General features: G+C 46.4%; 1 protein-coding gene across 1 annotated transcript in view; it reads left to right on the top strand.

The window, feature by feature from the left end:
* The window catches only part of LOC123765619 (homeobox protein SIX3-like), a 97,896-nt gene extending 94,729 nt beyond the window's left edge, over positions 1 to 3,167 (top strand). The window contains exon 2 of the mRNA XM_069333946.1: positions 1,544 to 3,167. Within this exon, the coding sequence (XP_069190047.1) occupies positions 1,544 to 2,186 (643 nt within the window). The 3' untranslated portion in view covers positions 2,187 to 3,167. The remainder of the gene's footprint in view (positions 1 to 1,543) is intronic.
* Positions 3,168 to 15,154: the final 11,987 nt, after the last annotated feature.

Here is a 15,154-nt window from a genome sequence, read left to right as displayed (position 1 = left end):
CCTCTATAAACCCACAAGAATTATATTTAAAATACGTTTAGCAACTCTGTATACCCTTTGGCTAGGGGAAGACTGAGTATACTGTCAATCAATCAAAGACCTTATTGAAAAATGGCAGTACATTAATAACTGGGAAGGTTTATTACACAAGTCAAAATAACAGCACAACACGAAGACATTGTCATCATCAGAATCATCCACTTAATCCATAACAACTTGTGCAAATCACTACAATACTTGCTGTCCTAAACCCACGGCCAGAGCTAACTTAACCAACCCTGAACAACGAGGCCCACAGGACACCTGCACTAACACCCAAACATTCTAATTAGAGACAAAAAGCAGAGATACCGAACGTTCTGTAAAACCAGAGTATATACCATGTAACCTTTCGACTACGGACGCCCTAGAATCCGCTATCGAACCGGTCGTGTAGCAACACCGGGGGATTGAATCCATTATCATATCGTTCGTCTACCAACAGCATGGAATCCATTATCCTCTGTGTTCTGTGGCGGCACCTGACCTGTCCGCTAGAACGCACGAATTACTTAGGTAAATATTATCATCGACCGCTAAAACGCACGTTGTCAGTAGAGATGGGGGGGGGGGCTGGGATGGGGTTGTGGGGAGGGCAGGAAAGAGATGGGGGGCAGGGATGGGTGAAGGAAAGGAGGGGGTGTTGTCTGGGCGATAGATAGAAGGACGTCACTCTTATAACTCAGCCGAATTTTATATTCACTTTTCCAAGCAACAAGGTGGATTGAGGATCGGGCAGGCGGCAGGACCTCGCCTATTTGCTTAACATTCTCTGCTTATGACAGGTTATATTTGTGCTTTTGTGGCTTAGTGTTGGGTCAACACGGCGAATGCCGCGCCCGAGATGGGTACGGCCAGGTCGTGTTCTAATATTTATGGTCTTATCCTTCAGCAAGTGTAGGGCCTCCGGCGGCGTGGGGGAGGACGCCGCCGATCTCAGCCGGGAGAGCGAACTGGGTGAGCGGGGAGGCCAGGCTGGGGGGGACGGGGCGGGGCAGTCCTTCTCCTCCTCTGACCCAGCGTAGGGCTGGGCCGGAGGAGGAGAAGAACAAGACAACAGGCACCAAGGGTCTAGGAAGGAAAGCAACAGACACCAAAGGAAAGGATAGGAAAAAACACCTCCCCAGAAAATTCTTGTTGGCAGCCTTGCCACACTTTTGGCACCTTTGCGTCAATGTTGGCACACCTGCGTCAGTGTTGGCACCCCTGCCACAATATTGGTACCCCTGCCACAGTGTTGGCACCCCTGCCAATCATTCTATATTGCTTTACTTTTCACCTGCGGCTTAGTTATTTAAGTTGAGGTATCGATTCTCGCCCATTTTTACTATGGAATTATTTGATCTGTTATCAAAGGTTATAATTTTAATTGAATTGCTATTTCTTCATTGCAATGCTACCATTGATGTGCTACCATGATGATGATGGTATAATAAAGGTGAATGATGTTATGCAGTCAAACAATGAGTGGCATTTAGTAAGTCTCGTGTTCTCTCTCCCTCAGGATGCATCAGTTCGGGGCGACGGGGATCCCACCGTCTCGACGGGACACAGACACTCGTTCTCCCCTCGAGGACGACGACGAGGAAGACCTCATCAACCCCGGCTCTCCCAACACCTTCGAGGACGACATATCTGAGGACGACGTGTCCTTGGACGCTCGATCTCCACCCCCGAACTCTGGCCCTCACCAAGCGACGTCCCCCTCGGACATCCTCGCCACCTCAAGTAGTCTTCCTCTCGTCCTCGACTCCAAACCTCCAGGTTCTCCTCGGCCTCCGACGCTTACCTCACTCTCGAAGGACCCGGCAAAGGATCAAGAACGAGCATCACCTGACCTCAAAGACGACCCGGAAACCTCGAAGTCAAGCAACATGCCGACGTCGCTTCAGTCCTTGGCCCCGTCGCTTACCATCGCCTCACTCGTGTCCTCACACAAGAGACCTGCGTCGCCTTCAGACCATTACGTCACTCCAATCCGACCAATCCCCGAGCGACATGTCTTTGGTTATTCATCCATGCAGCCAATGACAAAGCGGCCTTTCACACTGTCTCCAATGGGACCAATCACTGATCGTCATTTCCTCTCCTCTGCAGGCGCCTTTCAGCCAATCAGGTTGCAGCCAAAGCAGAAGGAGGAGACGTAAGGCGCTGTTGGGTATGCGACTGGACTCTATGTGATATAGTGTAATTGGCCAAGAGGTTGTAGACTTTTGATTGTATACTCACCGAGGTTTTCATGTCGGGGTTTTCTCGCATCAGTCACTTAGTCATGGTAAGAGGACCAGGGAAGCGACACTCGTAAATAATTAAGGTTTTTATTCAAGAATCATATCATATAGTGTAACATAGTTCTCTATTATGTAAATAAATGTATTTCTGTACAAAGATATTCATTTAACTGTATGTTGTCTATTAGTCTGAGGTTAGGCTGCACATGCACAATTTACATACTAATAGCAAGTAGTGATTATAATTACTGTAAATATAGCAGACCAATAAGTGGGCTTGACAACATTTGGCATCAGGCCTCTTCTTACTCCACGTGTGAACTTTACTGACACATTAACAAAAGCTGTATGTTGCGTAGCAATTAATAAATGTACATAACAAAGACTCAGACGTCAACACAGTGCTATACGTGTCCGAAACCCATAAAAGCGACGTAGTATAGCATAGCTCAGCTATTTCATTCTCTACAGAAACTCATATTAATAAATCCTCAGATCGCAGGTGAGACCACACGAGGAAAGTGTTCTTGGTATATAGGGGTGACTTACTGACTACACGACGAGGGGGTCTTGGCTACACGACGAGGGGGGTCTTGGCTACACGGCGATGGGGTCTTGGCTACACGACGAGGGGGTCTTGGCTACACGACGAGGGGTCTTGACTACACGACGAGGGGGTCTTGGCTACACGACGAGGGGGGTCTTCACTACACGACGAGGGGGGTCTTGGCTACACGACGAGGGGGTCTTCACTACACGACATTGTCTACTCCAGTAAGTGGAGAAGACAACTATCACAACACATGTCATTAATATCTACCAAACTAAAAAAATTCAAAACCGGAAAATGATGAAAATAGTTAACTATACATTAACCACACCTAGAATTAATATATATACAAAAAGATAAGACAGAAGAAGAATAAGGAGAGAGAGAGAGAGAGAGAGAGGAGAGAGAGAGAGAGAGAGAGAGAGAGGAGAGAGAGAGAGAGAGAGAGAGAGAGAGAGAGAGAGAGAGAGAGAGAGAGAGACAGACAGACAGACAGACAGACAGACAGACAGACAGACAGAGAGAGAGAGAGAGAGAGAGAGAGAGAGAGAGAGAGAGAGAGAGAGAGAGAGAGAGACAGACAGACAGACAGACAGACAGACAGACAGACAGACAGACAGACAGAGACACAGAGACTATAACTAAATAGTACAGACAGATGATAGGTAGATTAATGAGCGCCTTTATCCAGGTTTCAAATGAAGAAGAGGCAAAAAAGGTCTTAATAACCAGCTAGGCGTTGCCTCTTCTCTCTCAGCTTAGGAGCTGTCTGCTCAGGTCTCTGGCCACCACCACCCGCCACTGCTCCAGAGAACCTCTGCCTCCACACTCCCCACGCCGCGGACACCTCTCAAACACAACATTCTCTAAGACAACAAAATTCTTTCTACATGGAAATTTCTAGTCAAGCAACAGGTACCATCCATGTGTGTACCACACATGGGTGTACCACACATGGGTGTACCACACATGGGTGTACTACACATGGGTGTACTACACATGGGTGTACCACACATGGGTGTACCACACATGGGTGTACTACACTTTGGGTGTACTACACATGGGTGTACCACACATGGGTGTACCACACATGGGTGTACCACACATGGGTGTACTACACATGGGTGTACCACACATGGGTGTACTACACATGTGTGTACTACACATGGGTGTACTACACATGGGTGTACCACACATGGGTGTACCACACATGGGTGTACCACACATGGGTGTACCACACATGGGTGTACTACACATGGGTGTACTACACATGGGTGTACCACACATGGGTGTACTACACATGGGTGTACTACACATGGGTGTACCACACATGGGTGTACTACACATGGGTGTACTACACATGGGTGTACCACACATGGGTGTACTACACATGGGTACACTACCCTACAGGGTACAACCCATACCTGTACACGCTATACGGAGGTCTAGGGGAGGCACCCCACCGGGGGCCCTCAGGTGAGTCACCCCGGGGGCCCCAGGTGAGTCACCCCGGGGGCCCCAGGTGAGTCACCCCGGGGGCCCTCAGGTGAGTCACCCCGGGGGCCCTCAGGTGAGTCACCCCGGGGGCCCTCAGGTGAGTCACCCCGGGGGCCCCAGGTGAGTCACCCCGGGGGCCCTCAGGTGAGTCACCCCGGGGGCCCTCAGGTGAGTCACCCCGGGGGCCCTCAGGTGAGTCACCCCGGGGGCCCCAGGTGAGTCACCCCGGGGGCCCTCAGGTGAGGTCACCCCGGGGGCCCTCAGGTGAGGTCACCCCGGGGGCCTTCAGGTGAGTCACCCCGGGGCCCCAGGTGAGTCACCCCGGGGGCCCTCAGTGAGTCACCCCGGGGGCCCCAGTGTGAGTCACCCAAGGTCATAATATTTTCCCCAAGGTATATACAGTGACAGATATATATATATATATATATATATATATATTATATATATCATATATATATATATATATATATATATATATATATATATATATATATGGCAGTTATGGAGGCTGCTGGCTGTCTGGACTCCATGTCCAGTAAGGTCAGCTGGAGACTCTTAACGGTGGCACTGTGGCACTCAAGATCTCCAGCTAATGTATACCTCCCAGTCAAGATGGTGCCAGTGCCAAACTCTGGGACAATGCGTGCCATTTGAAAACTTCCCTTGGTGGTATATTTGCAATTATTTATTGGTATATATATATTGTATATATGAAACAGCAAAGACAAAAAATATTATGTAAGTGGTAGGATGAGGGAAGAGGAGGGGAGGGGGGGGTTGTGGGGTGTCACCTTCCCCCTCCCCCCCCCCCCTACTCCCCCCTCAGGCGACCAGGAGGGAAATGAGTCTAGGACAATGACAGTGGTTGAGGCTCCCAAACTCCAGGTGAAGGCTGTTATTTGTCGCTCCCGGGTGATTTGGCACGCATTATCTCGTGATTGGCACTGGCACCGGTAACCTCTTGTAATTCCCACACACTCGTTATTACTATTTTTTCTACGCGTGCAAACGACGCTGACCTCCTCAGCTCTTTTTAACCTCTCCCCACACTCAAGACAAGCTAATGTTAGCCCAAACTATCGCATGACAAACTGCCTTAGGTGTCAATAAAAACTCACCTGTCTGAATAGTGTTTTGATCTCTACCTCTAATGTGTTACCCCAGCCACCAATCAGCTGACGACTCTACGTCTAATGTTACCCCAGCCACCAATCAGCTGACGACTCTACGTCTAATGTTACCCCAGCCACCAATCAGCTGACGACTCTACCTCTAATGTTACCCCAGCCACCAATCAGCTGACGACTCTACGTCTAATGTTATCCCCAGCCACCAATCAGCTGACGACTCTACGTCTAATGTTACCCCAGCCACCAATCAGCTGACGACTCTACCTCTAATGTTACCCCAACCACCAATCAGCTGACGACTCTACGTCTAATGTTACCCCAGCCACCAATCAGCTGACGACTCTACCTCTAATGTTACCCCAGCCACCAATCAGCTGACGACTCTACCCTTCATGGCCTCCAACTTCGATATTGTGTGGCGTGAAGTATGAAGAACATGGTGAGTGAACGTGTAAGGGCAAACACTGGTGATGTAGATGCTTCTCGCTGCCTTGTCCCCCCCCCCTGCCACCACACAACACACCTACCACAATTATGTTAGCCCGACTACAACCCCAACGCCACCACCACCACCACAACGCCCCAACAACAACCACTCTCCCGCTCCATAGCATACCAACCACCACAACACCAATCCTAATATTATCCAACAAGTCTATACCTTGTTGTAACCTGACCTCCTCTGGGTTGGGAGGGGGGGGGGTGATGGGTGCCACTGCTGGTCCAGGAGCAGGGGGAAGGGAAGGGGGGGGGGTGAAGGGAAGGGAGGGAAGTGAAAGGAAGGGAAGGGGAGGAAGAGACGGTAAGTCACTTATATACACAAGTGACTTTAGTACATTTCTAAATAATTCGTCACTGGAACTCTATAATTACTACAATTTACTGGAAGTTACTGTTGGGACAGTAAAGTAAAGCAAGCTAAAAGGAGGATAACGGGAAAGTAAAGCACGCCAACAGGAAGACAACGGTAAAGTAAAGGACGCCAACAGGAAGACAACGGGAAAGTAAAGGTGCCAACAGAAAGACAACGGGAAAGAAAATCAACCGTGAAACCGTTGAATTCAAATGTTTAACACAACATGCCATTACGGTTCCATCAATAACCAAACGCGTGCACGTAACGATGAAACGGGTCAAACCAACAGGCTTACACCAACTTAAATAACAACTACAAACGTTCAACGCACACAAGAAAAGCGTTCAATGACACACACACACACACACACACACACACACACACACACACACACACACACACACACACACACACACGTTAGGGCGTGTTAAAACATGTCCAAACGACTTGGACCACCGGAGATCGAACCCCGACCCTGCAAGAAGTGAGGCAGGCAGTCGCTTCACCGACCTAGTGGATAGATATACCACGGACATACAAACTGTCAGATATTGCCATAAACAGCAAAGCACTCAAGATAAAATCATTCATGTAAAATCAATAAATCAGTTCTTGAAACATCGTCGTTACCGTACACAAGCGGCCAAGGCCGGTCCTGAGCCCCTGGTGGTATGAGATGGAGGAGTAGGGGAAGAGGTTGATGGGGAAGAGTCTGGAGGAGAGGACCAGGGGAAGAGGGTCAGGGGGAAGGGAGGTGGTGAGGGAGCGAAGGTCAGGGAGGGAGAGAGGACCAGGGGAAGAGGGTCAGGGGGAAGGGAGGTGGTGAGGGAGCGAAGGTCAGGGAGGGAGGGAGGGAGAGAGAGAGAGAGAGAGAGAGAGAGAGAGAGAGAGAGAGAGAGAGAGAGAGAGAGAGAGAGAGGAGAGAGGGAGGGAGGAGGGAGAGAGAGAGAGAGAGAGGAGAGAGAGAGAGAGAGAGAGAGAGAGAGAGAGAGAGAGAGAGAGAGAGAGAGAGAGAGAGAGGAGAGGGAGGGAGGGGGGGGGAGTGGTTTAAGGCAGGGGAAGAGAGGAAGCAGTTATTATCAGTAAGCACTAACAGAGCGTAGGAGGAAGTGTGTTTACCTGTGAAGGGGGCCAGGGTAGGGGGGAGATGGAGGGGTGGAGTGTAGAGGGGGTGCAGGAAGGGGGAGGGTGTGGTGGGGGGAGCCAACACTAAAACAAGCACTTGAGCAACGTTATAAAACCCGTCTTGTTTACTGCACTTTGCGTTATCTGTCTGCCTTACCTCTCTACTCTTCCTGTCCTCCGGCCCAACATCAACACAACCTCATTAATCAATTAGTCCTCAAGGTATTATTACATATTATAGGTATGTGCTCTTGGGTACCAACCACACGCACATACACGCCTCCGGTGTACCAACCACACGCACATACACGCCTCCGGTGTACCAACCACACGCACATACAGGCCTCCTGTGTACCAACCACACGCCACGCACACACAAGTCATGTACGAATATTCCCCGAAGATGTGAAGAAAAACCTAAATGGTTCGCCAATTTAATATGGATACACATATACTGTAAACGTATACGTATAGACATCCCGCAAAACATAAGCCACACCTCATGACCAAGCCAGGCACTTGGGACGCAGTATCAGAAGACATTATATATATATATATATATATATATATATATATATATATATATATATATATATATATATATATATATATATATATAATGCTGTCGTAGTACAATACACTGCTAAATAAAGCTGACCAACCTAGGCCTAACTACATACAAAATCCTAACAAATAGGCCCTATACGAAGCCTGAACGCAGGAGTAAAAATATTTGATTTACACCCAGTTTTATTACGTCAATTACCGTATGTCTAACTAGTCCAGGTAACTATCAACAGTCCCACGTGCACTGGTCTGCCAAGTATTGTCCTTGTATCTCACCTTGTGCCTTGTTTACATCTGTAAACACCTGTCCGGCAGTAGTGAAGCAAGCCACTTCCAGAGAACAAATAATTTGACTGGAGGGAAGGGAATTATCAGGGGGGGGGGGGGGGGAGCGCCCAGTCATTACGACTATATAGCACTTGGAAGGGATCAGGATAAGGATTTGGTATGGGGCTTCAGGAATGGTGCCCTCAACCACTTGGACGGTCGGGGATTGAACGCCGACCTGCATGAAGCGAGACCGTCGCTGTAAAATTTGACTGGAGCTGAAAGTAAAGGGTTGTGAAGAGGTTTCCGTGTAAATATTACCCAAGATATTTTAAATATCTTTATCACGAGATGCTATAAACATATTACAGATAATCCTACAATTATCTTATTTTAGCAGGAGACACGTCCTCAAAGGAAACATCACAACAAAGTTGTATCTTGAATGGAATCTATAACCTCTAGCTTCTTACAGTAGAAACCCCTGCATCCAGTTATCATTTGTACGGCCGATGCTTGACGAATTTGGTAAAGTTAAAATGTAACAATTAATAAAGCTCATTAAAAATGTTCTTAAGAACATAAGGCCAAAAAACCCTTGGAAGAATGCCACGTTCATGACAGTTAAATATTTATATATGGTCAAGCATCTATATAAGATGATCAAACATTTATATAAGATGCTGAAACAATTATATAAGATGGTCCAGCATCTATATAAGATGGTCCAGCATCTATATAAGATGGTCCAGCATCTATATAAGATGGTCGAGCATTTATACAAAATAGTCAAGCATCTATATAATAATAATAATAATAATAATAATAATAATAATAATAATAATAATAAAATAATAATAATAATAATAATAATAATAAAATAATAATAATAATAATAATAATAATAATAATAATAATAATAATAATAATATATAATAATAATAATAATATATAATAATAATAATGCACAATAAAATCACATTAACGCGACATATCAATCAGAAAATCAGTAGGAGCCATGAGTAGGATTCGAACCCGCTGACTTGGTACTCCTAAGCTACCGCCCTAGACCACCACACCACCACATGCACACAAGCAATGTGTTGCTCTTGTATCTGAGGGCATTATAACGATGCGGGGCCCACTATAGTCTTATCTTGAGGTTATCTTGAGATGATTTCGGGGCTTTTTTAGTGTCCCCGCGGCCCGGTCTTCGACCAGGCCTCCACCCCCAGGAAGCAGCCCGTGACAGCTGACTAACAACCAGGTACCTTATTTTACTGCTAGGTAACAGGGGCATAGGGGTGAAAGAAACTCTGCCCATTGTTTCTCGCCGGCGCCTGGGATCGAACCTAGGACTACAGGATCACAAGTCCAGCGTGCTGTCCGCTCGGCCGACCGGCTCCCTTGCATAATGTTACGGAACCTTAACAGCTTGATCAATGCTGATTCTGTGTTGTTTATTGTCATTTAAGTCAATTGTTATTGCTGTTTTATTAATCTAGAGCCCTAGTATCCTGTTTACATTCGTGTGTTGGTTGTCAAAATATAATGGGTTCTGGATTTTGTTTTGCAGTGTGTATTATTTGGAACTTTTGTTTGATGATACTTATTTTCCATTGCTTTTCAAAGTGTTTTTGTTATCATTTATATTGCCGCTCTGGTTTTGTTGGACAGTAACGTCTCTGATGTCCATGTTGGCCTACCTCTCTCTGCCCCTTCCCTACCTCCTCCCTTCCTTCCTATCTCCCCCTCCCCACCACTACAGCCCACCCCCACCACCCAACCAGTCTCTAGCCCCTCACACCTGCAATGGCTTTCCCGCCTTAAGCCGAAAATGTTGTGTGCAAATCCACCTCTTTTCTTATGGGGGAAGGGTGTAGGGGTACTTAAAATGGTCTCTTACTCTCCAACCATAGATATAATGATACGGATTATTAAGATGTGATTAAAATACTTAAGACGTGGGCTCAAGAGATTATATTTTGAACCAGTTTGGTTTTATAAAGAAAACCATGATAAGTACACCACACTAGACTACACATTTGTTCATTTAACCATGATAAGTGATGTATTAGCATCCACATGTTATCATATGAAACTTTGAGCAATATAAACTTATGCATTAGAGCTAATTGTATCAATGTCAACAAGCAAGTAAAGCTCTTTCTTACAATCAAATTTGATTTGATAATGAGGGCTTCAAGGGGGGCCTGCGCCCCCTAGCACACGCAAACAACACAAACTAAAAGCAGTTATGATGATATGAACCGATGGGAGAAGCCCAGCACACAAATATAAAATGAAGGGGAGACAGATTAATACATCAGAAGAAACGACTTAGAGGCATCTACCAGATTGATTAACGTGATGTAGTCTTCAGGAATTTTGGATTAAAAGAGCCTTCCCCGTCCCCTATATGAGAGGCTACTGAGCATGAGCCCCGGCATGGAACCTCTACCTAGATTATTAGAAAACATTAAGGTTGGTTGCTGAGCCGAATGAGAGTTACGAGAAAAGATTGAAAGATCTCACCACACTGAAGGAGGGGGAGAGGGAAAATGATAACGACATATAATATTCTAAGGGAGATTGACAAAAGTTAATAATGAATCATGTTAAAAGCTAGGAAGAAACAGAAATGAGTGACGGAGAAGAGTGGCAGAGATTTCAGAAAGAACTTCTTCAGCGTTAGAGTTGCAAATCAGTTGAATGAGTCAGACGACGAAGATAATCTTCGACTTGATAAAGGTCCAGGAGGGACCTAAACGTCATCGCTTCTCCATCTTCTGATGTGTGGTTTCGTCATCTCGAAGAAGTCGTTACAGCTAACATAATACAAAATTGTAAATATAAATATGATAAAAACGAAGAATTCGAGTCCCTGCACTGAACAACACAATGTTAGGGAGACGGGGCTGGGAGATGATGCTTCAACTTGCAAGTACACGGCAACACACACACACACCACCACACACACACACACACACACACACACACACACACACACACACACACACACCTATGTGGTGGAGGCTGGCTCCATAGCACAAGTTTCAAGTGTAGATATGATAGAGCCCAATAGGCTCAGGAACCTGTACACCTGTTGATTGACGGTTGAGAGGCGGGACCAAAGAGCCAGAGCTCAACCCCCGCAAGCACAATTAGGTGAGTACATTAGGTGAGTACACACACACACACACACACACACAACACACACACACACACAGATATTAGAAAGAACTTTTTAGTGTCAGAGTGGTTGACAAATGGAATGCAGTAGGAAGTGATGTGGTGGAGGCTGACTCCATACACAGTTTCAAGTGTAGATATGACAGAGCCCAATAGGCTCATGAATCTGTACACCTGTTGATTGACGGTTGGAGAGGCGGGACCAAAGAGCCAGAGCTCAACCCCCGCAAACACAACTAGGTGAGTACAACTAGGTGAGTACACACACACACACACACATAAAACAGAAATAACATCTAGCAGCAGACACAAAGCAGAATGTATTTTTGAAAACACACATCAACTGAATTACAGGAGCGGCATATGCGATGCTGGTGAGCATTTGATTACCCTCAGCAATTTTGATCCAGAGGCCTTCAAAGTAGGCCAACTACTGACGTGTGGCGTGTATCCATGAAGATGAAATCCACGAAGATGTGAAATAAAAAACAAAAAAACTAGACGAACTACAAGCCTAAAAAAAGACGAAAAAAAAAAGATACACGAAAGACCAAACAATGAAGCAAAGGAATAGTAGATAAAGAACATCTTGAGCAATCAAGCTTAATAAAGGTGTTAAAAAAGGGTTGAAGTCAAACACACACACGAAGTCTGCCACTCCCCGCAAGAAGAAGGTGGAGGGAGATAATCCGGGCTACCTCATCCTAGGTAATTGGAGGCGTGTAGAGCTGAGGCGACGGAGGGCGGGGGCGGCGGGTAGTGATACTAGGCGGCCTACCAAGGTCAATATGCGGCTTAACCTCAGGTCACCACCATAACTGGAGGCGGAGTGAGAGGGTCTCCCAGAGAGGCAGGATGGCCACCACGAAGAGAAAGAAGAATATAAACAAATGAGAAGCAGGAGGAAAAGAAATAAACAGGGGAGAGAAGAGAAACAGGGTAACAAGAGAGAGAGAGAGAGAGAGAGAGAGAGAGATTCATCTCACCACATACCCAAGACCTGGCGAGAGAGATGCAGGTGGAGGGACTTATGTGTGTGTGTGTGTATGTGTGTTTACTAGTTGTGGTACTAGTTGTGTTTTTTACGGGGGTTGAGCTTTGCTCTTTCGGCCCGCCTCTCAACTGTCAATCAACTGTTTGCTAACTATTTTCTTTTTTTTTCTTTTTTTTTCCACACCACACACACAATACAACAACACACACACCCAGGAAGCAGCCCGTGACAGCTGACTAACTCCCAGGTACCTATTTACTGCTAGGTAACAGGGGCATTCAGGGTGAAAGAACTTTGCCCATTTGTTTCTGCCTCGTGCGGGGAATCGAACCCGCGCCACAGAATTACGAATCCTGCGCGCTATCCACCAGGCTACGAGGCCCCTAGCGTGGTGTGTTGTGTGTGTGTGTGTGTGTGTGTGTGTGTGTGTGTGTGTGTGTGTGTGTGTGTGTGTGTGTGTGTGTGTGTGTGTGTGTGTGGGCAGCAGGGTGGTGGGGGTCAGCTTCCGGTGTGGGGTCACAGCATCAGCGGTCATTATATTGGATTAAGAAGGTCGAAGATTAAAGGGGTTGGGCAGGCAAGAGAACTGGCTGGCTCTTGTCATGTTGTTACACATATGTCAATCAAAACTGGAAAGAAAGTTTCTCATTGATGTACACTAAGACTATATTAAACACACACACACACCACACACACACACACACACACACACACACACACACACACACACCACACACACACACACACACACAACCCTGGTAACGCTATAAAAGACGATATGGAAGACATGATAGATGTATAAAATACTTAGGGGGAAGTGACAAAGTAAAAAGAGGAAATGTTCACAATGGACACCAATAACATTAGTAACTAGAGAACATGAATGGATGTTTTAGACTCAGATGACTGACAGAGGCGTTAGAAGGTTCCCTATTAATAGGAAGAATAGAATAGGCAGGTTGTAGAAGCAAACTTCATGCATAATCTGAAAAGTACATATATGATAGGGAAATAGGCCAGGCTTCAGTACATTCGAGTTATTAGACAATTGGCGGATGGAAAAGCAGGTTCCAAGGGCTAACGCTTGATCTTGAATGCAAAAATAGGCGAGTACAAAATAGGTGAGTACACACATAGGTTATCATGGTCGAGTGGACAGCACACGGGAGTCCTACTCCACGAACCCGGGTTCGATTCCGGTCGAGGCAGAAATCTTTCACCTGATGTCTCTGCAATAGGTACCTAGTAGTTAGATAGGTGTCACGGGCCACATCATATGTGTGTGTATGTGTATGTGTGTATGTGTATGTGTATGTGTGTATGTGTATGTGTATGTGTATGTGTGTGTGTGTGTGGTGTGTGTGTGTGTGTGTGTGTGTGTGTGTGTGTGTGTGTGTACTCACCTAATTGTGTCTGCAGGATCGAGCATTGACTCTTGGATCCCGCCTTTCGAGCATCGGTTGTTTACAGCAATGACTATGGTCCTATTTCCCTATCATACCTAGTTTTAAAATTATGAATAGTATTTGCTTCCACAACCTGTTCCTTAAGTGCATTCCATTTTTCCACTACTCTCACGCTAAAAGAAAACTTCCTAACATCCCTGTGACTCATCTGAGTTTCCAGCTTCCACCCATGTCCCCTCGTTCTGTTACTATTCCGTGTGAATATTTCATCAATGTCCCCTCTGTCTATCCCCCTGAGTATTTTATACGTTCCTATCATGTCCCCCTCTCCCTTCTTTCTAGTGTCGTAAGGCACAGTTCCTTCAGGCGCTCTCCATACCCCATCCCTCGTAACTCTGGGACGAGTCTCGTTGCAAACCTCTGAACCTTTACCAGTTTCCTTATATGCTTCTTCAGATGGGGACTCCATGATGAGGCGGCATACTCTAAGACTGGCCTCACGTAGGCAGTGTAAAGCGCCCTAAATGCCTCCTTACTTAGGTTTCTGAATGATGTTCTAACTTTTGCCAGTGTAGAGTCCGCTGCTGTCGTTATCCTATTTATATGGGCTTCAGGAGATAGATTAGGTGTTACGTCCACACCCAGGTCTCTTTCGCGCGTCGTCACATGTAGGCTGTTCCCCTTCATTGTGTACTGTCCCTTTGGTCTTCTATCTCCTAGTCCCATTTCCATAACTTTACATTTGCTCGTGTTGAACTCCAGTAGCCCTTTCTCTGACCATCTCTGCAACCTGTTCAGGTCCTCTTGGAGGATCCTGCAATCGTGTGTGAGTGTGTGAGCGTGAGAGACTAGAGATAGAGACTACGTAGTGAATATATAGAGAAAAATATATCAAGACAACCGACATTAGATAATTAGACACCGCTGACCTGAGATTTATATGCCGACTTGAAACGGGTCGGAATTCGGGAGGAGAGAGAGAGAGAGAGAGAGAGAGAGAGAGAGGAGAGAGAAGAGAGAGAAGAGAGAGAGAGAGAAGAGAGAGAGAGAGAGAGAGAGAGAGTAATTACAGGTATGGTGGAGGCCACACCGGGGTGACCAGGGGGGAGGGAGAGGAAGGGGAGTGATCAGGGGGAAGGGAAGGAGGAGAAGGGGGGAAGGAAGGGAGGGGGTTGGGCAACAGTAGCGTCTGTGGCGGCGGTGGTCGACCAACCCCCCGCTGGGAACCCTAGATTAATTACTCTAAATCTGCGAATTTCGTGTCTCCCTTGAGCACTCCTGCTGAGGTGTTGATGGTTGG

This window comes from Procambarus clarkii, chromosome 30, assembly GCF_040958095.1.
Source record: "Procambarus clarkii isolate CNS0578487 chromosome 30, FALCON_Pclarkii_2.0, whole genome shotgun sequence".
Taxonomy (NCBI): Eukaryota; Metazoa; Arthropoda; class Malacostraca; order Decapoda; family Cambaridae; genus Procambarus; species Procambarus clarkii.
Note: the sequence above shows the minus strand (reverse complement) of the source record. Positions and strands in the feature narration are given on the sequence as shown.